Here is a 27,807-nt window from a genome sequence, read left to right as displayed (position 1 = left end):
GCTCCCTCTTGGTCCAGGAGGGTCCAAACCCTTGAAATAGTTTCAGAATAAGTCCTTTTTAAGTGGCTATCAGGGCATTGACCGTGGACTGCACACGACTGTGGCATCCTCGCGCTCCTTGAATTTTGGATTAATTCCAGCCTCTGATTCTTTGACCCTGGAAACAGGCATCGTCCTGAACCTTACCATATCGATCAGGGTGGTATCCCTGCAACTGTCCTCACCTTCCCCCGTTTCTCATCTTTCAGCGATACCCACTGGCTGATTTATCCCTGACGTCCAGCCCAAATTGAAATTCGACCACTCAGCGGTCACTCTCACGTTTTCATTGCTCCCGCCTCTGCGCCAGTGATTTATTCAACGCGCATCAGCACTCCTCGAATAGGCGACCCAGGTCCTGAAGATGATCCTAATTAAATAGGATCGAAACGCCGTCGACCCCTGCCCACCAGCTCAAACGCCTTAGGCGCACCCTGACTTTTGGTTCTTTAACACAACGAAAATGACCAATTGTATATCTGAATTAATCTATGTGTGAACCTTTTTAATCGTGTATATATATTGTATGTTCTCTTGCGCCGCATGCTGTGGTGTTTTCTCACGTTGTCACTTGCGCCATCACTCCTCTGTCACGAGCACTTTGTACACTTTTCTTTAGGGTTGCCTTGCTATTTATACCCAACAGTGCTGTAACAACTGTTTTGTGTATTTTCTGATCTTCTTAAAATATATGACGCCTACGGGCGCATTGATTGAAATATTTGAAGCCTCTTTTCTTGTGTTCGTTTATCGTAATGTCTTGCACATACAAATTTAAACAGTCTCAATAAATCCTGCTGAGATATTGTTGCATTTAAACTGTACTTACCCAGATCTCAGTTTGGTTTATGGGTTATACTCCTGTGTTTTTTTCTATCTTGAAATTCTGACATGAACGGTACCGCTGTTGGACAGCCCTGATCTATGGTATTATCCAGAGGGGATGGCCTTGAACCTGCACCAGTTTTATATTTCACAGTGCTTCCATTTGTTCTGTTTTCATGACGCTTGTTTTAAGAAATGACCTTGTGATTGCACAATCATGACATAGTGCAACAGAGCACTAATCATGTGACATCCCCTTTGTTCCTCAGTCATCGGTAGCCACTGTAAGAAGGTTTCCACCTGTGTGATGTCCAAGACAAAGGCGATTCCTAAGTGTTTCTCGTGTAAGATGCCACAATGCGGTGTGATGCTTGCAGGGATGGTCTTTGTAATGGTGCTTGGTTTTCATTGGGCTTCTGTTTGGATTTTGTGTTAACTCCTTCAAATGAAAAGCCATTGTTTTCTCGAAAGCCTATTGAAATGGAGAAGTGTATTTATTCTTATTTTAATGTTCAGGGTTTCGTAAAGTGCTACATAAACGCCGCCGCTTCAGAGCACTTGGGGGTTGAAATGTTCTACTCATCTGCAGATAGTCAATGATGATAGGCCAGAGGAGCATTAGAGATCCTTAGGGTGAAATACAATCTTGCAGATGTTGGTTATATGGAAAAACCGTGAATTGGAGCCCAGTTTTCCATAACCAGTCTTAGACATCTGGCTGGTTTACAGGAGGATCTGGTGGCAAATCAGAAGCAGTATAGGAGTCTTAACTATCTACTTCGGAGCTGTCAGACCTTAAGCCGAGTAGAAGAGGTGGGACACTGGGGTAACAGGATTTCCAGCATCACCAGTTCCGAGGTATCAGTCTCATCCCTGTCAACTTGCATTCCCGTTGATCTGAAAGTTTAAATGATCTATAATAAACGATTCATTTACTGACACAGTGATAGCAAAACATTTAAAGTGGGGGTACCACCAATTAATAATGCTAACAATTTTAAATGGAAGAGAAACTTTACCGTGAAACATCAACATCTCGTGTTTAAATCGCACCATTGACACTGCATTTTTTTTACACATCTCTTTATTGAAATGTTTTTGAAAACAGAAAGGGAGTGGGGAGGGAAATGACAATGTGATCACAACACATTCTACTACAGTTAAAGCAATGCAAGGATGTATGGAGAATTTTCACAAATCATCCCATTGGTGATCGGTGCAACATACCATAATCAATAGCAGAAGTATCAAAGTACAACCAGAGGACATCAGGCTGGCAGGTCCTGAACACCCAAAGTCCCAAAAGTGGAGGTGCTTCCCAAAGCCTCATCTCCGCCCTCCTCAGACCCACTGTCTAATGAACAGAGACCTCCCAGGTTGGCTCGCTGTAATTATTCCACCATATTGGTGGACGGGTGCGCTTCCACCCAGTCCCTGTTAACGTAGGTTTTAAAGGGCAGACAGGTTTGTACAAACTTTTACATTGTGTCTGTGACTATAGCAGTCAAACGCTCCATAGAGAAGATATGCCAAACCTTGGTCCACCATATTGAAAGGCCTGGTGGACGATGGTCCTTCCAGGTGTTTGCTATGGTTAGTCTCGCCTCCAGAAGGAAAAAGGTGAGCAGCTTGCCCCTTGGGGTGGTGTGGGAATAAACAGAGTCTTTCCTCGCCTCTCCCAGTGCCTCTTGATCCACATCCCCTCCAGCAAAGGTTTGGTGTCCCTGCCATAGCATGAAGTCCGAGCCAGAGTGAAATACCAGCTCGTAATGATCTTATAGGCATTAGCTTTATTCTAGAGACAAATATAGGCCTTGACCGCCAGCAACCAGAGCCGCTGCTAAGTCTCATCAGTGAAAGAAATCCCTAAATCCTGCTCCCATTGCGACTGGTAGGAGTATCGCAGGGGCTGGGAAAGGCTATCAAATGCTGCATATAGGCGAGTGATGCCCCTCCTAGGGGACCCATGGGAGTACAACTGTTCTAAGGGCGTTTTGGCTCTGCTACCCTTGGCCTTCACTAGCGGTGTGTTCACCCAATGAAGGAGCTCAGTGAGATGGAACTTGTCCTTAGTAGTCTGGTAAAAGCGCTGAATACAGGACTGCCTGTCTAATGCAACCCCGTCCTGGTACAATTCTCCCAAAAGAGGAGGCACTCCACCCCCCCAATATGCGAAGCGACCACCCAGCTGGCCAGACATGATCTTTGGGTTGTGTCTAATGGGAGAGAGGGGGAAGGGTATGTGGTGTCTGCCTCGCAGTGGTTAATTTTATCCCAGTAGCGAGAGAGTTGCAGTAGCATACAATGGGGTGTGTGGGGTGGGAAGCGATCTCAGGGTCTCAGCCACAGGATGTGCTGCAGGGGGATAACTGAGCCCTCTTATTCCAGCAATACCCAAGGCTTGGTGTGGGGGATGCGGTGCCAGTCGAGAGCAGACTGCAGCTGTGATACGGCAATATAGTGTTCAATATTGGGGAAGCCCAACCTACCGTCGGCCGTTCTCTTGTATAGTGTCCCTCGCTGTATTCTGGGAGTGGAGTTATGCAACACAAATTGCAATAGCTGTTTTTGGGTGTATGCGACGGTGGTGCAGGGGGTCCACAGAGGCAAGGTGTGAGTCAAGTAGAGCAGGCAGGGGAGGTATATCATTTTCATGGCGTTGATGAGGCCCAGCCATATCGTCCCTAGGCCTACCCCAGTGGTAGAGGTCTATTAATAGAGCTTCCAGCACTGGAGGCACATTGCAATCATATATTGTGAGAATCAAATTAGTCATGGAAACCCCCAAGTAACGTAGGGAGGTAGCCTCCCAGGCTAGCCCAGAGGAGAGGAGAGCAGGGTTCAAATCCCTCGAGGAGGGTCTGCCACCCCTAGATCCGTAGACTTGTGTAGTTGATGCGAAGCCAAACACCTCCTCAAAAATTTTAGTTCATCTAGCAGTGTTGGAAGAAATGTGTCTGAACGCGTAAGAAAATATAACACACCGTCAACAAACAATGCTAATTTGTAGGTTTGTCCGTCCACCTCGAGCCCTTTAATCTTAAGGTTAGTTTCAAGATGTTGGACCAGTGGCTCCATCGTAAGGGCAAAAATTAACAGAGACAGAAGGCAACCCTGTCTGGTGCTCCTATGGGGGGTGAATAAGCTCCATTGACTCTGATACATGAGGTTGCGGTTTTGTAGCTAGCCAACAAATAGGGGGTTATACAGAGGCCCAGGCCAGCTTTCAAACAGACCACCTGGAGGAATTGGCAGTCCACACAATCAAGTGCCTTTTTTGACACTGTATTGTTAAATCTGATACTTGTCACACATTGTATTCCTTGAAACTTTAACATAACCTGTTTGCACCTAAGTATTGGTACACTTATTTAATACTAGAAAACAATGTGACACTTTACTTACTTCAGGGTATTGACACACCTTGTTGCACTTATATAAGAACATTCCAACACCAGGTTTATGCCAGAAAACATTGACACACCATGTGTATACATACTGCTAGAGCACGGTTTGCACGTATGTACGTTGTTACAGTAGAAGCCAGTAATGTATACTTTGTTTTGACTAGGATGTAGCCACACCTGCATAAGCATGAAACAGTTGGCACAGATTGTTAATGCAGGAACATTGCCACACCTTGTGTACACTAAAACATCAATTCACTTGTGTTTATTCATTCTGAAACACTTTCCTAACCCCTAAAAGTTTGCACTTCTTGGATATGACATAATATTGGGAAGACCTTTACCTCAGACTTTGTTTACATCAGAACCATGGCGTATAGTAAGGAGAGAACAGTGTCAAACTTCTTTTGGATTGAAAAATCGACTGAACTAGGCTAGCACACATCAGAATGGCAACATGCATTAATAACATCAAATCATTGACCCATTTCCTTTACCCGAAAGCGCTGGCCCATATTGTTAATACATGTTTACAACTTTTTTATATCAGACCATTGCCGCACAAGGGTGGCTCCATTAAAAAAAGTACACAGCTTCTTTACACAACAATATTGGGACATTTTGGTTTTATTTCCTGGAAAATGGCACCTCATGCTTATGCCAGATAGCTGGCATATTTTGTTTTGACATGAGCCTTGACTCGCCATGTTTCTCTAAAACAATGATACTTTTTGGTAATGAAAGAACACTGATGCATGTTCGTGATGCCAAAACATCCACACATCTTGCTTACACCTGAGCACGCCTCTTTTTCACTCTAAAACGTTAACGCCAACCAACTGAGATGTTGGGATCACTCCAGTTCCCTGGCATGCTTTGTTTACACGTGGACATTAACACACCTCCTTTGAGAAGTCTGACGTTCTTCCAGTTTACTACTCCTGATGGGTCGCGCCAGTGTCTTGGCATCACAAACATTGGACAGTGGTGGTAAGTGTTGTATAAATCTACAGGACACCACAGTACAATACTTGAGAAGCAGCGCTGCACTAGCTGCTACAACTGAGCTCCCACATGTAATTTCTTCTGGTATAGTTTGCAATCACTGACACATTTTAAAATTCTGAAGCAGAGCCTCCACTGAAAGCAAGAGAGGGTTGACTGGATACATGCACGTTTGTATTGGGTAGTTCTACTGTTGAAAGTGATTTATGTCTCACATTATTTCTCACATTCTCCTGTAGCTGCCTGGTTCCAGGGGGTCCAGTGGCTTGACTGACTCCTGGCGTGCTCTGTGGCCATGGGAGAGTTTATGTGAAGGCAATCTTTCGCTTCTAGACACTCGCCCAGCTGTGCCTCGAGATGCACTGTGCAGATGTGCAGATACACCACATCTCTGATATGGGAGCGCTTAGCATGAGTGCAGAAGGGCTTGAAAAGCGTATGTTCCACAAAAGGAGATGACGGCTTTCGACTCTTCACATGGCTTTTCAATGGAGATTGGTGGATGTGGTCTTTCTTTGGGAAGCGCGTGCCCCGTGGCTGTGAATGAGTCTGCTCCCGGGATCCCTCTGGCAGGCCCAGCTGACACCTGATGGCAAGGACAGAGTAACAAGATATCTAGATGTATGTGGGGAACTGAATCTGTCATTTAAGGTACTCATGACATCATTACTTTTAGGCAAGGGCACTGTTGTAAAAGAAGGGCTTCCTGACTGGCCACAGGCCATAGGCCATGTTGTGGCGTGGCTACTCTGGTTCTTGTGACAGTTCCCATTAATTGGCCTTTAATTGACAGAAGGGAATACAATATCTGTAACCTGCCAGTAAACGTGGGCTATTGAAGGGATATAGTTGCTCAAGGCTGGGACTTTGGAGGTTGTTATTGGCAGAGCCAAGGAAGGTCCTATTGTATTTACTTTCTCTTGGGACTGGAACTGTGGCAGTACAGGGAAGACCGCTGCTGAAGGTTAGCATTGGTTCAAAAGGATGTTCTAGATGCCGCTGAGAACTCTTTCCTAATAAATATTAGTGTACGTTGAACAGACTCTACCATTCACAGCCTAGGGGCAACGTGGCTTTTATCTGGTGTTCCTTCGTCCATTAACTCCAGTTTTGTTTTATTTTGTCACTAGTTATTAACTAAATTCTAAAAAAAAATGTAATTCTGTGTTGAACTGTGAAGTAACTCGTTCACTCCCTCCAGGTCGCCACCCTTTCTGACTATGGTATGTGGAACCCCGTTGGCCTCCTGTGGTCCTCCATACATATGCCTGTGTGTGATGCTGCTCCTTATACCGACTGTAGCATGCCTGGGAGCCTGGCCCTCAGGGCTGGTGTGCAGAAGACAAGCTGCCATGTCACCCTGTAATTCTACTTCTTTAAAACCCTTCTCAGAATAACTTGAACAGACCATTTGCCCTTGTAGACCAGTTGCAAAAGCACACAAAAGGTGTAAGGTCAATCCTTAGCCAATAGCTGATCATACATGCACCCCATCGCAACGGTACCTGATTGGTGGCATCGAGGGGGAGATCCTGGTGAAAACGAGGCTGATGAGCACTGAGCCGCACTTCCGCCCTTCATAAGCTCGTTGACCTGTGGCAGGGTTAAGGTGCCTGTACTGGGCAGAGTGGGCAGCAGCTCCTGATGCCTGGTCCCGTCATATACCTGTTCCATTGTGTGACGAAGAATTGAAATTGCTGGTGAAGGTGTACTGTCAACACGAAACAGAGGCACCATTTAAGTAAACAAAAGAAATATTATTGAGTTTATACAGATGTTGCTGCTATAGTATAGACCTGTAGTTTTGTGTCTTTGTTAAGACCAAGTGTAACATTTGCATTTGATCTTTGCACCTCTAATGGACGAAGTGGGCCCTTTTGCCTGTTTCAAACCTGTGTCCTGCAGGTTGCACCCAGATGTTTGCAGTAAATGCATGAACACTGAGCTGTCTGATGCTTTTGACTTTAGGTCCACTGAGGCGTCAGTAGTCAGAGGTGTCAGAGTGAGATCTGTGCACCAAATTGAGCTGCTCAATGATGGGCCAGGAATGCTCCGAGGTTTGTATTGTCGGTGTGAGTTGGGCGTTCTAGTCTTTTGGTGTATGCCAGACACACTTTTTGGAAGTGTGTTGGGTGGACCGAATCTAAAAAAGCGGGCTGAATTGCCACAGGTGAGGGAGGTATGCAGGCACTGGCCAAGAGGATCATCATACTGAAAATAGTGCTGTGTTTTTAGTGAAAAAACGGTGGCAGTGAGCCACTCTCTAATAAGCCATCCCTGCATCCTCTGTGACTCATGCCCAGGTTGGGAGTAGGTGCCAAAGGGACAGGGACTCCAAATAACCCTCAAACCCATCCCCTTAAATCCCTCCCACCTCTCCATTTTTGATAAAGGATTACTCTGTGGATGCGGTTATACTTTAGGGAGACCAGGCTACCTTAGCATGTTGGCAATCATGTATTCGACTTCATATTTAAAAGGGATAACCCAGCATCACTGCAATTTTGTAGAATAACGGTGAAATAATATGCTTACCATTCTGCACGGATCCTAATTGATTGTTTTTTTTTACACAAATGAGCATAGCATTAAAAGGTTTGAAGACCACTACTCCAAAGCAACTTTGTCTCAAAAGGTTAAATTTTAATTCTGGGGAATATATTTTAAGTGAGAACAACCTCTAGTAGGAAACATTATTCTGTAATTTATGTGTGTATGTTTATTGGTGCACTGAACGGCATACTGGTTTCTGTTCCTAAGAGGTATTTTATGGAGTAGCGCCTCTGTTTCCACAAGTACCTCGCAGTAAGTGGACCTATGGCCTACAAAGCTATATGACGCTTGCTCGTACATGGATATATTATCCTAAATCTGGAATAAGCTAGGATCGACATAGATTCCGAAATAAGTTGGTTGTCACGTGACTGCCAACTGTTCAGTAAGCTTTTTTTTTTAAATTTCTTTTAAATGTTATCTGCCTGGACATTTTTTCCCACAGGTTACATCGAAGCCACGGTGATCCCCGCTGGAGCCAGACGGATTCGGGTGGTTGAGGACAAACCGGCGCACAGCTTTCTGGGTAAAAAAGAAAATGAAACTAATAATCAAAAAAAAAATATATAACCATGTTTTTATGTTTTTTCTAGATTAAAATATGAGCTGGTATCTGTTACCCTTTCCTTTAATAACCAGAGGCCGGGGCATGTCGTGCTAAGAATGGAAACCTTATCCTTCTCTGGACACTTTATAATTCACTTGCCGCCTTTTGCCAGAGGTTCTTTTCTATGAGGTTGCTATCAGACGGGGCCTGGAACGTGTTAAATCGCCATTTTGTAGCCAAGCGAGGACGTTATTATCTGAATTCTATATTATGAAAATACATCTGGGTTTAGTCCTCGGGGATGTAAGAAATAGCCGTTTTTGTTTGTTTTTGTAAAGTGGGGGAGAGTGGGGCTGATGAGCTAATGCGGTGCTTAAAAATATCAGTCGATAAATGAAATCTAAGGTGCAACAACGGAGAAGGAGTTGGTTCACAGATTCTTGGTTTGCATACGTTTCTTGTGGCGTCATATGCTGAAATATCGGTGGTAAATTAGGCGACTTCTAATACAGCCAGGGCAAGACGAGCAATGGGCGTCAATTCACCAAAATGCCAGGGGTAGCGGAAGTGACATCACACACCACTGACCTTTACTTTGAGTCACACACACACATGCTTAAACATGCACACACATTTGCACACTCTCAGATAAACACACTCACCAACAAGCATAGATACAACATACATTTAAAAGCATTTTTTTCTTGCCTTAGCTGTCAGATAGGGTCATATTCCAGCTAATTATACTCAATTGTTTATTAAACTAATAGTGAATAATATTAATCACTATTTGTGTAATAAAAGTTTGACAGAAAACCATGAAAAGGGAGCTCCAAAACGTCCACCGGGGTGAGCTGCTCCTGTGTTCCAGGTACTGATTTTGCCACCTCTGAGGCCACTGGTTACAAGGGCCAAGCCAGGGGTCGCAGCTGCGACCCCTGGTGACCCCTAAATGACGTCCATGAAGCTACTCTGCCCTCTGGCATGTGCTCGGTTACATTCAGGCTAGGGGGCTACTTTCAGAGTAGGATGGGTTGATACGACCCAACCATGAAAGCCCCCATGGGAAGAATCTACCACTGGCCTCCTACAGTCTTGGGCTGTTTTAAACATTTGTCACAGAGCTGCTTTTGTTTCCAGCTCGACCCTGACCTACACCTATATATTTATGTAGAGGGCGCCGAAAAAGAGTGGCGTTTTGATTGACTTGATATTTTGCCATTAACAGGAGTCAAGGAAAGGCCCTTCATGCTGTGGCAGAGTCCCTCGCTTGACAGATCTGACGTGCAATGGATTCTGCCCATGCTCTACTGGCCTTTCACGGGCACCACCAGCTTGTGATATTTTCTGATTGTCGTATAGGCTGGTCTGCACACTACTCCTATGGTTTCTCAGAGGCTAAAACCAAAATATTTTATATAGTACCAACATGTTACTTCTGGGCAGTCGTAGTGCTAGAAGACACTGGAGAGAGTGGAAGACTAGATGAGGGAGTGAGAGAAGTTAAGACGGCGAGCACATGAAAATGAAAAAAGTGAGGGACTTAACACAGATAGGGTGTAGGAAAAGGGACACTGTGTATTAATCATGCACCATATATGTAGCTCTCACCTGAGCAGCCACTCATTAGGACTGGCTTGGCAGCGTAGCTGTCTGGAAGATGTATTGTTACCAACTAAAGTGGGCTTTGGCTTCACGTAAAAGAGCATCACCCTCTCACCTCATGCTATTGGCTATTTGGTGTCTCATTCCACCTTTCAGTAAGTGCTTCCATTGAAATGCATGAGCTACTTTTTTACATCTGAGAAGTACATTGAAGCATCACACTGTTTGTCACGTTCAATTTTGTATTATTATATACATCCTATGAAGAAAGCAATCATTTCTTTCAACTTTTACCCCAGCATTGGCAAAGCCCCTAGGGCAGGTTTCAATATGATAAACAGCATTTGTGAATGCAACGCAAGTAAACATAATTTATGAATGCCTGTGATTACATGCCCTTGCATATTAGCATAAGATATAGTGGTTTTGCCAGTGCATTTTTTCTTCCCCTACAGTGGCCTCCGTATCTGACCCCATATTGCAAAGAGGTCTAACCAACAGATTGTGCAAGTAAAATGACTGCTGGAGAATAAAGTACACAATATTAAATCACTAGGACAGTAAATCGCACAATACACAGTGGGCTCCAGGGGGAGACCAAACCATATACTAGGAAAGTGGTAGAACAACCACGACTTGACTAGACACAGTGCCTTGAGCACGTAGAATTGCTTTGACCCCAAGGAACCACCCAAATTAGTGACACAGGGGACCCACGGAGGACGGGTGCAGTGTGTGAACACAGGCGCGAGCTCCGTACAATCATATGGGAAAGTCGCAGTTGGAATTTTAAAGATTAAGGACACTTTGGAGAGCACTTTAAGCAAACCCTTTCAAACCCTAGAAGGTTCTAAGGCCAACACCCTTGAAAGTACCGAGATAACTGTGTTACCTATCCCAGAGGAGCCGGGTGCATAGGGGTTTAGTGATGTTGGGAACCTTCGTCGTTTTCAATGGCATGATGCGGAAAAGTGCTGCTGCCGGAAGGATGAAAAGTGTCCGATGGAATCCAAGCCTGGATTCGAGTTGAGAAGAACCTGAAAGCAGAGGGGACAGAGTCTGGGTCACTTCACAGTGACCAGGGGCACGATAGACGAATTCCCACTGATGTCGGGTGCTTCAGGTGAGAAGATGCAATGCTTGACTCTGCAGCCACGGGGACCAGGAGACGTCGACGACGACCAAAGTCCAGAGGTTAGCTGTCCCACGAAGGATGACGAGTGCTGGGCGGTCAGTGTCTGGATTGAACACCAACAAGCCTTGGCAACTGCCACCCACACGGGCTGAGGAAATAAGCTTTGGTGAGGACCAGCAAGGTCCTGGGGATGCTCCAAGCTATTGAGAGTCAGGGCACATCTGGAGCAACCAGGAAAGCCCACGGAAAGTCAAAGTTACCTTCACAGGGACCCACAGGCCAATGGACCAGGGATCGCGAAGGGACCTCGAGCTGAATCACGAAATACCAGCCCACGGAACACTCGTGGAGTGTAGGCCCGAAATCTTTGGTGGAAATACTGCTCAGGGTCAGGACTACAAGTAGCCTAAAGCACAGTCTGAGGGATTGCCGAAAAGCATATGCTGCTGCAAAAGTACATGGTGCACAGGAGTTCGAGTTGCACAGTCCCTTCGAGGGATATGGTCTCAGATTTGCTGTGAGAGCAGATCGACCTCAGAGGCCTCGGGAACCCACCTCCTGTGTTGCAGAAATCTTCGGAGTCCTCAGGAGCTCGGGAGATGCAAACCGGTCAGATGCGTTTAGGTGCCTACTGCTGCAGGGGAGTAACTCCTTTACTCCAAGGGAGATTCTTCAGTCATCCAGCGTAGTGTAGATCGTCAAAGTACATGGTTTCTGTAGCAGAGTTTAGTCCAGGTAAAATCTAAAGTCCTGTAGTCAGGGGTTCCTACTGTATACCCAAGGAAGGGGTGGGACAAACTCTGGGGACCTACCTATCGGAGGGTCAGGACAGAGGGGTGGCTACACCCATGTCCTTTGTCCAGTTTCGCACCAGAGGAGGAGAAAATGGCTCCTGCAACCGGTTTGAGCTGGACTGTGCACAGGAACACCAAATTTGCCCCCAGTGCAGACTTCAAAGCACTCTCAGAGTGCATCCACCCAGCCCCAATACACTAAATCCTGCCTGGGAGGTGGTCACACCTCCCTGTGACAGGAAACCTATTGTCAAGCCTTCTCCTGCTCGAGCTTGGCTCAGCAGCAGGAGGACAGACTCGTGTCTGTCGCTGGCAGCATCCATTTTGGGATGCCCAGGTCGAGAAAGCTGGTACCGGGTAGCCCGGTGTGTCACATATGTCCCTCTAGAAGGGTGGAATCATACCTCCCCTGCCAGTTACTGGCGGGGAGGTATGATTCCAAGGTGGTTGACACCAAACATGACATGTTTCTAAGCAGCCGTTTTAAAGTTAGCATTTACCGTGAGGTTATAATGCACTTAAATATATATGGTTGGCTGCATCACACACAACCCTGTAAAATAGGTTCCGAAGGCTGCAGAGGGGCTCTGCTCATGCAGGTGCACCATCTCACATAAAGCCCAACACCCTGCCTTCAGGATTGATAAGGCCTGCCATAGGGTGACTGATAGATTTATATGTGCAGTGATTTAGAATAGATATGGTGAACCTATATCTATGTAAGGGGTGCATGCACCACCTTACACAGGCTGCAGCAGCAGACCTGTGGTGTCAGTTTGAATGGTCTCTCAGGGGTGGCACAATACATGCTGCAGCCCCTGGGAGTCCTCTGGGGTACCTATGCCCTGGGTACATAGTATACCACATACTAGGGACTGATAAGGGTACCCCAGAATCCAATCTGGAGTGTACCTAAAGTGCAATGCAATCAATTTAGGGAGAAAGCAGATAAACTGGTTAGCAGGATCACAGTCAGACTTAGTTGAAAATCAGCAAAACACCAGGAAAAAAGTGGGAGTAACCATGCAGTCAGATTCCACCTTCCTACAATGTCTAGTTTACATTTAACTCTCAACTGCTTCTCAAAATTCATCTTTTACAAGGCTACCCTTTTCGCATCTCCTGCTCGCCCTGCTTTACAATATTGCACATTCTCATTCACTGATGTATCTAGAAAAGGCTTGCCTCGTGTTTTGCCAGTCCGTGCTATTTTATTCCTCTATAGTAATCCCTTTTCTTCGTTGCTTTTATGATGATACTTTCTCATTACTAACGAGGGAGGCATAGATTAGTTACTTGAGGATCCTCCTTCACATTAAGTGGACCCTCTGAACCGAACCATCAAAGTCTCTTCCTCTATCAGTACAAAGCTACCTAGGCTCTGGTGTATAAACACATTTCTCCATAGACTCAGAATGAGTACCAGCCTATGGTACATCAGGCCCTTTGTCCCTTACAGGTCTTGCCCCCTCAGTGTATTGTACACCAGTTGCCAGGCGCCCGAATAGTGCAGTCGACGCAGCGCGTGCCTCGCAGGTGGCTTCTTTGGACAGCATCTGCCATTTCAGTTTTTTGGCTCTATCTCCGATTCCGCCCCGGCGTTGGCTGCCGCTCCCTGGAAGTGAGCCCCGGCCAGGAAGAGTCTCTGCCCTCTTCATGTGCCAAGGGCGCTGGAGGGCGCAGTCCGGATGCCGGCCGAAGGCGTCGCACGTGGAAATAATAATATCATTTACAAAGTTATGAATCCCTGTTGCGCTTCATGCTGTTTCAGATCAGAGTTGGGGTGGGATGGTTTTCCGTTCACGTAGAAAGGGGCAGAGGGTGTAAAAAGACCTCAGGTACAGTTTATGGGGAAGTTTGTGCGATTTGTTGATGCCCCTAGGAGTCGTGAGCACAGGTATTCTAATTAGAAACTGACTGACAGTGATTTGAATGCTTGGTGCAGGAGGGGAGAAAGGTAAAACGGAAAAGAGAGCTCTCCCTGCCGCACAGGGTCCTATTCTCCTCGTAAGAAGAACATGTGAAACCACCGACTCGCCTGCCCTGCTTGCAGGAAGGCTGCAACAAACCCCACCTGCCCTGACACTGAAAAGTGTCATATTCCTCAGGCCAGATCTGTCGGTGCACGTGTTCTTCAGCCTAATATGCAACTCTGGAACAGCCGCTCCCAGTCTGTGCAATCGGATGTGATTTTTTTTTCCTCAAATGTTTTGAAATATACCAAGACATTCAGTTAAAAAATGTTTAGTTAATGCCAAATTCTTAAACTCTCAAGTTAAGCGAGATTGAACCAGTGGTATTGCTGGAATGTTTTGCTGCATTAGATTCAGATACACTGGTGTTCCACTAGAGCACCGCTTCAGAATCCGCCTTCTGCGTCTGCCCAGCCAGCGGGCGCCGGCGGATGCTGTCCCACCGGTTCTGTGGATGTCCATGTAAAGATTGACAGTCCCTTCCTTGGTCAGTCCTGGGACTGTCCCCGAGGCTTTCAAGAGAGCAATAGTTCTCTCTCTGCCGAAAAATACACAGGCAAAACCACAAGATTTGTCTAATTTAAGGTTCATTTGCAACCTGCCATCCCGCCTAGATTGTTGGACAGACACACCAGCATTGCATAACAAGACCATGGTTAGAGGAGCCAGCATTGTACCGAAGCGTAAGCAGGAGTCTATCCTGAACAAAATGTCGAGCCTGGGGCGACTTGAGATCTGGACGATAGGAGACATTTATTTCTTTATTTATTTATTTAGAGTTTTATATAGGTGAAAGGCAGCAGTATCAGGGCTCTGAGCCTGTTGGTTCTGTTGGCAGTCTTCAAACCCGCCCACCGTGCTATATTATTAGAGAGGCTCTGCGAAGGTGGCCGCTGACATATTCCACTGCCCAGAATATAAATCTTCTTTGTGAAGATATCACCATTACACCCAGCTCTTGATCAAGACATGCCCATTTTCCCCCAAGAACACTGTATTCAACACTAGCTCAGTGGTGTAACATAAGCCCCAGAGCCCCTGTGGTGCAGGGGCCCAGAGCTCCGGGGGGGAGTGGGGCGGTAGGTGGTGGGCCAGGGAGTGGAGGCCGACTCCATGTACTCTGCATGGAAGTGGGGGGTCAAGTTTTGTTACGCTACCGCAGTATCTTTGTGCCAGTCTTCACTCTATCATCGGAATAGGAGCAGCTATTTAAAGATGAACCCCACCAAACTGGAGAGGATATGCCTGCCCGTGTCCTGATGGCTCACTGACATCTGGCCCAAGGAGCTCGAAACGTAGCCTGGCACGGTGGCAGTGTTGAAAAATTTGGGAATAAAATCTGACTCAAAGCTAACAATGTTCCCACAGCTTTCTAGTGCATCCTCCCTAAATGGAAAGGATGGTTTGATGACACAGACAGCCTCAGGGAGTGTGTCCACATGTGGATTGCCCAGGCCTAGAGCCAAGCTGTCTGCCCAATGGATCTCTAAAAGTCTGGTACTTCTTTAGGAGGGGGCCCCACTACATCTACGGATCTTCCCTAAGGTCGATGACTGACCCCGTCACTTATGCCACCTTTTCAATGCACATGCACTGCAGGGCTACCCCACCAGAAGCACTCACAGGCCCCTGCTTCTGTCTCCTATCAGAACCAGGTCCATCTGGAAAAGTCTACTCTACTCAGGCTTCATCCCTTCTGCAAAGCTCACCAATCAGAACCCAGCAGTCTCAGTCAATTATCCTCAATCATAACCACCCACCTGAGCCTACCTTACCCTTGCTTCTTGAAGGAGAGACATTGTTCAGCTTCCTCTAGGTCCTCCAAACATGTGGTTTTCAATGATCACTACGGCTGATTGCACCCAAACAATCCCCACTCTTCGGTCTCACATACCTGAAAGGTCAGATGGCTCTACCCAGTTGTTCAGTGTGCTGTCAATTACCTGTCCCTCCCCTTCACTTCTGATTTCTGTAATCCCGTGTCAGCTGGCCACCCCACATCATAATGATCTAGATACAGCAACTCAAGTTTGCGATTCTCCTGCTACAAAAAGTATTTTCTCTGTAGAGTGCTCCTTTTGCACATGAAAGCTGGGTTTACCCTAAGTGCAATGAGTCAAAACTAAAAGCAGTACTTGCCTCTTGAGCCTTTCAAACCTAGGACTACCCGTGACTTGAAGCACTTGTCTTGAAAGGTCACGTCCTTGCAGCCATCACATTTTCTTGAATAGTAAATGACCTGCTGGTGGTCTCTTCTAATGAATCTTCTTCTAATGCATTTGATGATAACGAAGTAGATTTCCAGATCCATCCTCCCTCTGCACCCAGGGTTCTTTTTTGATTTTATTATGAACCAAGAGGAAATGTGTCTTCTTGTCTTGTTCTAGTGACCTTCCTCTAAGACTGTGAGAACTTTTTCTTGGAGCCTGGACTGCCATAAGGTTTGATTTAAATTGTAATTAGGCCTTCAGATAACTTTGCCAATTATGGCAGCAGGAAAGGCCCCATAACATTTGTAGGTAACATGTCATGCAAGATGTCATTCAATCAGATACATGTACATTCTGTTAGGTTCTAAGTCACATCGGTGACTTTTCATATTTGTTAGGGTGGATCAAGTTAATCAATGTATTCTGGAAAGTTATATCCACATTCCTATACGTGTACTCTACTCATATCCGGCTCAGGTCATCATCTTCGTAGAACGTAAAACCCTTTGAAGGGCCTCATGTTCCTTCTGTACAACCTCCTCTTAGCTGTTAAGACAAGTTATGCTTCCTCTTAGATACAATAGCAGCATAGAGGAAAGTAAAAGAGAACGACACCCATCTGCTACAGAGTCTCTTTTTTCTGCCTCCTTCCTTACTGCTTCGATTCCCCCACCTCTTGTTCAGTTTCAAGCCTTCCTTTGCCTTAATGAATGTGTTGGATTGGGCTCTACCTCACCTATCTGGCTGTATCCCAAATATTGAAGTGACACTCCTGGCTCCCCGCCTAAGACTCTGTGCTTCTTCCAGTTCACTAAGCAGCATACTGTGACTCACGCTTGCAGTGACAGTCCTGGTCCCCGGTCTACCCCGGAAAAGCACTCAGGAGAGCATACGGCAGGGAACTTCTAACCCGGTCAGGAGGTTCCTGCACTCGTCCTTCCAGGCTGCTGCACCCATCCTGCCAAGACCTCCTTCCCCGCCCACAGGACTGCGCTGCAGGGCTGCCATCCAGCTCCAGATACGAAAATGAGCCATCACGCCATGGTGCAGAAGGAATTACACCCCTGCTTGAAAAGACTCCAAGGAAGAGACTTTGTCAGGTGCAGAGAAGTTCTCCTAACCATGAGTTTGTTCCTTTGGTAGTTGTTGCAAAACAGTCTCTTGGGAAACTTAGCAAAGTTTTTCAAGCTTTATGATTGAAATAAAAAGTCGAGATCTGTTTCTCACTTTGGCAAAAACCATGCTGGAAAATGTGTTTGTCTCTGTCTCATTGGACTCTGTTCTGCTCGTGCTCCCCTCAGCCTGGACTGGCATTTTTTGTGAATTTCCCATTAGTACTGGGGAACTGTAGCACAAAGCATACATTACTCAGTGTAGTAGAGTTTGTCCATCTAGTCCACAGGGTCCCTTTCCACGTGACCACTCACCGGCCATCCCCACTCTTAGTCACTGCAGGCTTTGGCATTTCATATGGGCATGGATGGCAGAGGGCCACAGGATGGGGCACTGTTGTACGGAGAGGCATATACGCACCCAAGCATCTGATTTCTCAAATAGACTAAGTCCCAGGTGGTGCAAGACTGTAAGGCTTTCCCTGCAGCATCTAACAGCTATCGTATAACATGGTTATCCCACTAGCTGGCAACGGAGCTACACTGAAGCGAATGAAAGCCCTTCCAAAGGAACCCGCCAACTTGTCCTCATGATGATGATTGCATTGCAAGAAAATTGCTCACGAGTGGAATGAGGCAACCATTACAAAGTACAGTATCAGAGGGCGCGGGCTATTTTTAGGCCGCTTTCTGGATGGCCTGGTTTGACTTGAGAAGCTTCAAGGCTTATTTTGATGATTCAGTAAATTCGGCAGCCAAGCTCTTTAGGCCTAATTAGCGAAGGGAATGTGAAGAGGTCAGCCTAAACCGGCGGCCAGAGGCGGAGATTGTTTTTATGGAAACTGGGCAGTTGTTCTAGTTCGTGCTCAGCAAGCAGAGGCCCAAAGCTGGATCACTTGAGGCAAAGGAGGAACGCCGCCATTTTGATGCCCCTTCTCACCCATAGCACGTGGAAGGCATCGCACATTTTAAGGGATAATCGTTTTCCATTTAGAGTTGCAGCTATGATTCCATTTATGGGACTGTCGATTGAGACAGTCCTGGGTGCTTTTAAAAGACCTCCTCAGAGACACTTATCTTTGGTTCATGGATGTGAGTGCCGCTTGTGCACCTCCATCCATGTGGCACGGGTCCATTGTTAGGAGTAGTGGTTTCTATGGCAAATCCCTTGCCTGTGCGTACGCATGTACGTGTATGTCTGCAAAATCCCTGTTTCAAAACCTTTGGTTCAAGATTTCCACACCAGAGTTTTGATCCAGTGTTGATCATTACATTTTGCATAGCCAGGCACAAGACATACAGTACACGATCGCCAGCAGCAAAAAAAAATAATAATAAAAGTACGGCATCATTTTAGACTAATTTAACCGAGTGATTTATAGAAGCAAGCAATTTAGCAGTTTGTTGCCAAAATTGATCTATGCAGACAATATGTACACGTGTCCAGAGGACGTGGATGCAGGAGCTGAGGGCCGTGTAAAGGAGGCTAGGTGAGGTAGTGTGACAGGGTACAAGGTAAGACTATGCCTTAGTATTCCAAAATATCCGAGCCAGATGAAGTGTTACATTATCGGTACATTACTCGACCACATTCGACTTACATTCGCGATACTCTAAAACACATATGGAAGATTTCCAAGTCAGGCAGTAACACTGTTAGGCGGAATAAATGATAGCCGGTGCCATTTCCTAATCCATCTACCTGGCCTCCACTATCCCCAAAATGTGTTGGGTCTGTTACCTGTGGGTGGCAGAGCATGTCCCGCGGTGTCATTACTGTAACATTATTTCATTGGTTTGCATTCACTAAGAGAGTTCAGAAATGCTGCCACCTGGAGGCTGTCCACCCGACTTGCTGGCCATATTGATTCCCGCACCATGGCTCATGGCCAGCCTGGCTTCCGAGATAGGATCCTGGGAGAATATCTGCAGCAAACCTTAGAGGGATAAACAGTTCCCAGCCACACAGACTGGGTTGTATGTTTACACCCTCGAGGGATATGTCCTTCTACCCCAAGATATTTCATCATCTGAGTTGCAGGATTGATTTCCCCTGCCTGTTCTTCTTCACCACTCGGTACTAAACCAAGCAGCTTATGACGTTGTATTCTCATTTCATGGACCATCAAGCTTGGGGGTTTAATGCATTAGTGTCAGCATGGCCAAGAGGCTGTCTTTATGCATTTCCTCAGTTGCCCTAATCCCATGCCTACCAGCAGTGGCAAGGAAGCATTCAAAGCAGTTTTTAATTTGTAAAAAAAGAAAAAGTGCTGAGGCTCTCGTCAGTGGCCATTTCTCCTGTTAGCGCCGCCTCAAACAGAACCAACTACTAACCAACCATGAAAGTGGGGAGAGGATGTGGCATAATGGCCAGAGCTGTCAACTTCGGATCTGGGGAACTAGGTTTGAGTCTAGGCGTTGGCTCAACAGTCTGTGATTCTGGGCAAATCACTTAATCTCCACATGCCTACCATAAATGTCCTTAACTGGTGCTCATGAAAAGCGCCAGTGTTGATTAAGTGCCATTGATGAGTACTGGAAACCACCGGCTCCTATTAAGCACTGATTCAGAGTTAATAGTTATGGCCCGTCATGCCCTCACAGGAGTTGGCGCCTCTGGTATAATGATGAGACATCTCCCCAGTGTAAAAATGCACACTACTTTGTTCACCTCAGGCCTTAGATCGGATGCACCATAGTTCTGGACTACTCACTGGCATACGATCCTTTTCCTGTTGTCATCCAGGGATTCGCAATCAGAGAGAAAGGGTAAAGGTGAGAGCATCTCTCTTGCAGAAATCTGTAGTGCTGCATTTTGGACATTCTGTCATACTTCACCATTAGCATGTATTGGAACAAAGATGAGGAATGTGGAATTTATGCATGCAGAACTTACCCCTCACTGTTATTAAGCCTTCTCTTCCTTACTACAAACCTGACAAGATGAGAAGATTTCAAGTAAAGTTCACTTCATGGAGGTGGGGTTCACCTCATTACTAAAGACTGTGACCTTGAAGAGTAAGGCTTGGAGCCATGGTCTTAAACTCTTAATGCAAAAGGCCCTGCACAATGTGGGCGCGGTATACCTTAGAGAGAGAATCAGTGAATGCATCCCAACGCGTACCCTACGTTCGGTCCTCCACGTGCCTTGCAAGTGTGCCCCGGGATCAATAGACTAAGAGTTGGCGGGAGATCCTTTTCATACCTGGGGAAGCTCATCTGGAACAGACTTCCAAAAGACCTCCGTATGGTCAGTAATCTCGCCGCCTTCAGGAGGAAACTGAAGACATGGCTCTTAAGGCAGTCAATCTAGGTTCCTTGGTCTGCTGCCCTTATCCTGAGCGCTGGCACACTCTAAGTGGCTGCGCGCTTTACAAATCAGGTCAACATAACATAATACTGACGGTTACCAATACCCAATCTGGCATTTCTACATTTACTATATAAAGGCCAAAACTATTGGCTTTGACAGTGTTTAATTCTAATATTTCTTTCCAATCAACTCCATGCTCAAGTGTCTAGTGAATCCCCCTCTTTGCCAGCTTAAGTGGGGGTGACTGGGACAGTTTACATTCATTTATGGCCCTTCTTAACTATTATCTCTGGTTGGCAGGTCATTGAAAGACAGAAGTAAAAATCTATAAATGCTGGTCGAATAAAAAAAGTACAACTGTGGGATGGGGAAGGGGTGGAGAAGGTAAAAAAAAAAGCTTAAAATGGTGACAGAATACCATAGGTAGTATATATGCTCCACCTCCGCTTGGGGCGACCTTTATCAACAATATCTCTGGAGTCTGGGGGGAACTGCTGGAGGGTTGACCCTCCTGGGAGGGGACTTGAACGACACTATGGGGCTAATTGACCGACAACGCAGTACTGACCGCTCACCACTACCGGATCCCTCTAAACTACACGTACTGGTATCTACCTTAGGCTGGGCGGACATTTGGCAGGAGTATCACCCCACAGATCGCGGCTACACATACCTATCCAGCGTTCATGGGTCTCAGTCCTGATTGGATTATTTCTTCGTACCTCGCGTATTTCTCCATAGATTCTCACAGATTGCCCACCTCCCTCAGGGGCTCTCAGTTCATTTCCCGGTTACTCTAAAATTTCATACTTGCTCTCGGAAAGCCCCCGTTCGATGGCACATGTCCCCCTGGCATCTTCGAAGCCCGGGCTACCAGGACATGTTACACGTGGCGATCTCCGATTATCTAGATGTAAATGTCCCCTCCGCTCTGTCCCCGAGCATCCTCTGGGAAGCTCTCAAACCCACAGTGCGGGGGGCGGAAATTATCTTTCACACCAAAGAAAGGCATGCACAACAGGAGCAAATGGCAGACCTCGAGTCATGCCAGACAGCTCTAGCCCTGCAACTTAACCTAGACCCCAACCCCACTCTTTGACATAACCTGCTACAAGTGCAACAAACACTACAACAATATCTAATGGGGGAGGCGAAAGAGATTCACAGCACCAAATCTACCAGTGGGGGGACAAGTAGAGTAAAATGCTCCATAGGCTCTGTCAGACGGACAGATCCCCAGCTGTGGTCCCCATCATCCGAGATGCTGGAGGTGCCATGTGCTCGTCACCAGAGGAAGTGGCCAGGGAATTTGCATGACAGTTCACATCACTATATGAACGTCGCGAACAGACCTCAGAGGCCCTGATAGCAGAATTCCTGACAGATATCCCACCTCGGAAACTCACTGACCAAATGCGCGAACAACTAGAGGCCCCCATCACTCTAGACGAGTTGACCGGGGCCATACATGCCTTACGCCCGGGGCGGGCCCACAGTCCCACTGGATTCCCTGTGGAAATCCTGTGACCAAACATGCACCTTCGAGGCCCACGGGACTGGCGGCATGCAGAGATCGTCTTGTTCCTTAAACCAGGACATCCACCCGAGGACCCTTCCTCATATCGCCCCATTTCCCTCATCAACTTCGAACCTAAATTACTAGGGAAGATCCTAGTTGATCGCCTGCGCGAATGCATCTCAGACCTAATCCACTCTGACCAGTCGGGATTCATGCCCCAGCGAGCCACCCTCCACAACATCCGGAGAGTGCATAACGCTATAGCAGCAGCCCCAATGCTGGGACGCCCGGCTGCTATACTATTGGCGGATATAGACAAAGCATTTGATTCACTCAGCTGGGTCTACCTCTTTCAATTACTTGATGCGGTAAACTTTGGTCTCTGTTTTATAGCCTATGTTCGCCTGTTATATACAAACTTAACAGTGTCCGTTCGCGTAGCCGGACATTGCTCAGACCCCTTCCCCATGCACAGGGGCATGAGAAAGGGAGGCCTCCTGTCTGCGCTATTATTTGCCCTAGCGGTATAGCAATTGATAGTGTGGGTCAGGAATGACCCGGTACTCCGTGGCTTCGACTGGTCCCAATCGAGATCGGACCGCATTGCATTATACACGGACGACGTCCTTTTCTTTATGACTGACCCTTGGTTCTCAGGGTCTCGCATATTGCAAATCTTTAGGGTGTTTGGGGAGACTACCGGCCTACACACCAACCCGGCAAAATCTGTGCTGTTTCCAGTATGCGGTCATCAAGGCCGAGGAACCTCAGCATCACAGCTGTCGCACGCAACGGATGGTTTTAAGTATCTGGGCATCTTCGTGTCACCATGCCCGAAAGTCTCACGGGCACATAATATCAATCCATTACTTCGGAGTCTGAATGGCGAAACGACAATCTGGCCCTCCCTTCCCCTGTCTCTATGTGCGATCGGCCCTCTTTAAGATGGTGTCTTTGGCTCAAATTTTATACAGACTACAAAATTTCCCCTACACAATCCCGCGCTCCTGGTTTGCGCAAGTAAATGCCATACAAAATAAATTTCTCTGGAATGGGTGTGCGATTAGGGTCGCACTCCGCACTTGCGTACAATCTATGTATTGCAAGGGGATCGCAGCAATGGGCATCTATTCTTATTATGCAGCTTCTCATCTACTCATTGTAAATTAATGGTGGTATAATTCCCCGTCTGACCCAGCTTTCGCAATAGAGCATGCGGCAATGGAAGGGACCCCTCTCCTCCAGCCAGCTCCTTTACAGTGCCATACGATTGGATTTCCTACCCCCTGCGAGTAGAGTGGTGATACAGCTGTGGTGAAACACAGTCCGACAGAAGGGGTGGTGCGGAACGTTGACCCAAACAACTCCCTTATGGCAAGGCACATACCTCTGTCCAGTTGCCTCTCTGGCGGGATTCCGCGGGTGGGACCTGGTGGGGACATCGACCCTCGGTGATGTGATGCGGGGCACCACACTGAAATCCTTTCAGCAACTACAGGTGGACTATCAACTACACATCACGCAATTTTATAAATACCTCCAAATCCACCATGCCTTAACCCCCCTGATTCGCACGCTTGAGACCCTTCCGGAATTCCACTCATTAGAAGGCCGTCTGCTGATGGGAGATTTGGGCCTACATAAAATTAAGCAAATATACCAGACATTGACAACCCATACACAGACAACGTTAGATAAGACACGTCGTGCCTGGCAAACTGACAACCCTGACCTGACGGACGATGACTGGGCCGAGGCCATTGCCAGCCCCCAGGGTGCTGCGGTTTCTACACGGTATCGCCTGATACAGTTCAAGAATCTCCACCGCGCGTACTACACACGAGACCGACTCTGGAAGATGGGGGTCATCCAGTCCCTTACATGTTTACGGTGCGGGAGGGAGGGAGGATGGGACCTTCCTACACACAGTTTGAAGCTGCACTGCGTTGCAGCCCTTTTGGCATAAAATACTGTCCTGCTTAAACAAAGTATTATCTTGGGAACTCCCGCTTGACCCGCGACTTTGTCTCCTACACAGTACAGATGATATTGGGGGCAATAAGTATAAGCAACATTAATAGTTTTTAGCCCTCCCTATCGCTAAACGCGATATCGCCCAATTGTGGAAAGTGACTTCTCCCCCGACCCTAAGCAAATGGAAAACTGAACTTGATAGATATATGGGGGTCGAAATCGCAGTGTTCTTAGCCCTTGGCTGCCCCAAAAAACACAGGAAAATCTGGACCCGATGGGCGACATATCATGGAGAAGATCTTCCTCCCCTACCGTCCACGGACCCCTGATAGAAGACCCTCCTATTCCAATGTTCATTCATCGGACCACTCCATGTTTGATAACCCATCATTCTGCTAATGTATCATGTGCACATTTATCGAGATCTAGTACAGTCTGTGTTTTGTTTAAGTTATGTACCCTGCACGTTTTGCAGGCCTTCAAAAATATTCAAAATGTCGGAACTCCTGCTATGTTTTATCTCCTACAGGTCTGTATAGGGCTGCAGCCCGAATTTCACTGGAATAACCAAATAAAATGTGTTGTTAAAAAAAAAAAAGATGACAGAATGAAAGAGAAATGTTTGACTATTAAAAGAAAAAATAAGTTGGAGGCAAAAACAACTAAATAACTTGAAGGAAGGAAAGAAGAATTCAAATAAGAAAAAAACAAAAGTTAAAAGGAAGTAGGATGGAACATAGGCACAAAAGAAGAATGGAAAGAAGGACAGAAAAGGAAAAAAATTGGAGGCAGAAGAAAAGAATTACACCTGGAAAAAGGGGTAGCAAAAAGGAAAAATCAGAAATAAAAAATGGGAGGAGAGAAAGAAAGGAAAGCAGCTAATAGAATTAAATAATACAAAGACGAAATGAGAGACGGTGGAAGGAAAGAAAATAAAGAATTATCAAATGGAAGGAATTTCAAGAAGAAAGAGGGATGAGAGAAGGGGCAAAGCAAGGACAGGAGGACGATAAGAAGAAAGGAAGTAACAAGAATATGTGAATGGGACTAAGGAAAGGAAAGATGGAAAGCAGGAAGGAAAATTAAACATGCATATAAAGGACAGAAAGCGCAAGACACCTGAAAGAAGAATGAACAGAGCAAAAGGAAAATGGAAAAATGGAATGAGAGGAGAATGAAAAGGGATGGAAGAAATAAATAGAATGTGGGAAAGAAAGATGGAGAGAAAAAAGGAAAAAAATAAATTAAAGAAAGAAGTCAATGCTAGTAAATGTGCATTCTTTTCAAATCCTGCTGTAAAATGCATCATTCTGAATCGTTTTGCTCTGGGGAACAAAGCCCCTGGCTCTTTAATAGAAAGGGTTGGGATCGCTCACTTTGCTAGGACATTTCATTACCTCCTCCTAAGTCTTCCTCACCATATGACTAACATAGTGAGCTTCAGCTCCCCAACAGAACCTTCCAAACAAATTAGCACTATACTACTCCCCTCCCTCCCTAACATGGCCAACCTCCTTCATCCCTGACCTAGTACAAGAGGAGACACAACCCACCCCATATCCTGTGTTTTTTGGTTCCGCGTTGCAGACTCTTCAAGCAAGTTACAGGTAAGTGGGGTGCGGTCATGCTTTAGCAGGCCCATATTCCAGTCGGAGGTCCTGCTATGCAGACTCACTTAATGCATTTTGCCATTGGGCTGCACTTATGTATTAGTGCATACAGCATGTTTAACTATGCATTATTACAGCCCTGCAATAGCGGGCTTTTACTGTCGTTTTTGAAGCTCTGCTTCAGCTGGCTTATAGTCTGTTATGAGGGGTAACGGCTGTGAGCAACTCCGGCATTGTTTTCTCTGTCTCTGATGACACCACGCCATGTTTTTGGACTGCAAGCAGGTGTGTTTCCTCCAGCTACCTGGCTCTGGCTTTCCTTTCTTTTGTGTTGCCGCCAGCATGCCTGCGAGTCTGGTTTCTGCTAGTCACGCCACCAATGGGATGCGGCCTGCGGTGTATCCATTTGTTGTGACAGACGCTGCGTTATGGTAGGGACCTGCCGCATGTAAATAAGCTTGTCAATGGTGGTAGTCGCCAAATCACGCATTCGGTGCAGTTTTTGTTTTTGGATTCAGCTGGTGACTGTGGATGCGCAAGCTTGTCGCGCTGATATGCATGCATGCTGGCCTGAGTGTTTTGAGGAGCTACGCAACCAGGTAACCGGAGTGTTACTGCACCTTAGTTACTTTAGGGCTTTTTAATCCATTGGATTGTTTGTCAGATATTTGGCAGTATGTAGATTGGCGGCTTCAGGTGATGTTCAGGATGAAGCATGCCCTAGCGGTCAAGGACTGGGACCAAGGAGCTACAGATCAATGGTACGTCTTCTGCCTGTTGTGGCAAAGGCTCTCACAGGATAAGTGTTTGGTTCCTGCCAAAGCTGTCAAAGTATCCTAAGGTGGTTAAATTTCAAACAGCGCTTAAAAATCAGGCTCTGACACCCTCTTTGCTGGCCATGCAGCTGATTATATCTGCTGCATTTTTAGTTGCGTGTGGGTCCTTCCGCGTCTCATGGAGTACGCATTGTTCCTTCTTCTAGTGCTGAGGGGGTGGTGGAGGATCTCTGCTGCAGGAGGTGTGGTTGGGCTGCCCTCCCATGGGACTATAGTGTGTGGGGATGACTCCGCCCACCCCCTCCAGTTCTGGTGGACATGCGGGTGGAGTCCGTGGTCGAGAGCGCTGACACCACGGTCTACTTCTCCTTTGGCATGTCTGCCTTTCTTTCGTACTCTCTGTCCAGCCTCTCTTGGGGCCTTTTGTGTCTGGCCGAGCTTAGGGCACGAGGTATGATTATCATGCCCACCCTGGCAGTGATGCTACAAAAGACCGGAATGTTGTCTGACGTTTCTTTTTTTAGGGGTAAGGTTGTTCTGCGCTCCTTTGGTTGTGAGTGTAGGTGGAGGACACAAGCATTTGCCCCCGGCTGTGTCTTCTAGTGGAAGGTTCTTTTGGTAGCTGAAGTGCCTTTTGTCTATTGTCGGCTTCCAGGGGTGTCCTCCTTTTTGAGGTTGGGACTGCGGACGGGGTGTCTCTTTAACAGTTGGTTCCTGGTCTCAGCATTTCCAATAGTGGCTAAAGTCATTACACAAATCCTCTCTCTCTCTGAGGCTTTGGGGTGCATGTTCGAGGTTTCTGTATCCGAGTTACAGTTTGTTCTCTCTCCAATGGTTGTTGGAGATATTCCCCCCAGGTTATTTGTACCCCCCCCCCTCCATCCTCTCTTGCAGTGGGTGGGACCTGGTAGCTGGTATGCTTGCTAAGGGAGCATAAAGCCTGGTTCCTCCAGGTCAGAGGGGTCAGGGAGTGTGTTCGCTCCTGTTCCTGGTGAAGAAGGCGTCATGGGTTTTCTGGCTTGTGCTGGACTTAGAGAATTTTTCCACATTTGTTCCTCATGTACGGTTTGGGATGTCGTTTTTGCGGGGGATTCTATCTTTCTCTGAGTCAGGGGACTGTGGTGGCATCATTTGGATCAGTTGGTTGCTTATCTCCACATGCCTGTCCTGTTGGCCTCCCCGAGGTTTCTCAGGTTCTGCGTGGGTTCAGAGCATTGTCAGTTCCAGGTTCTCCCTTTTGGGTTTGCTTCGGCCCCATGTATTTTTTTCACAACTGTGGTGGCTCCTTTGGTGGGGGTCATTCATCCAGGTGAAGATGGATGTGTTTCCATATCTGGATGACTTGCTGTTTTCTGGCTCTTCTCTTTCTAAATGCACACTCAGCGCCCTGGTGGTGTGCGGGATCCTGGA

The 27,807-nt window shown here is 46.7% G+C and overlaps 1 protein-coding gene across 2 annotated transcripts in view; it reads left to right on the top strand.

Annotated features, from left to right (window-relative positions):
* Positions 1 to 27,807, top strand: part of ADAMTS17 (ADAM metallopeptidase with thrombospondin type 1 motif 17) — a 957,220-nt gene that overhangs the window by 735,822 nt on the left and 193,591 nt on the right. Inside the window, exons 16-17 of one of the 2 annotated variants that reach the window (XM_085644532.1) lie at positions 1,134 to 1,208; positions 8,275 to 8,355. In XM_085644532.1, coding sequence (XP_085500658.1) covers positions 1,134 to 1,208; positions 8,275 to 8,355 — 156 coding nt within the window. The remainder of the gene's footprint in view (positions 1 to 1,133; positions 1,209 to 8,274; positions 8,356 to 27,807) is intronic. The other variant, XM_085644533.1, reaches the window with a different exon arrangement.

The sequence above is a fragment of the Triturus cristatus genome, chromosome 3_1 (assembly GCF_964204655.1).
Source record: "Triturus cristatus chromosome 3_1, aTriCri1.1, whole genome shotgun sequence".
NCBI lineage: Eukaryota > Metazoa > Chordata > Amphibia > Caudata > Salamandridae > Triturus > Triturus cristatus.
This window is presented reverse-complemented; position numbering and strand designations above follow the sequence as displayed.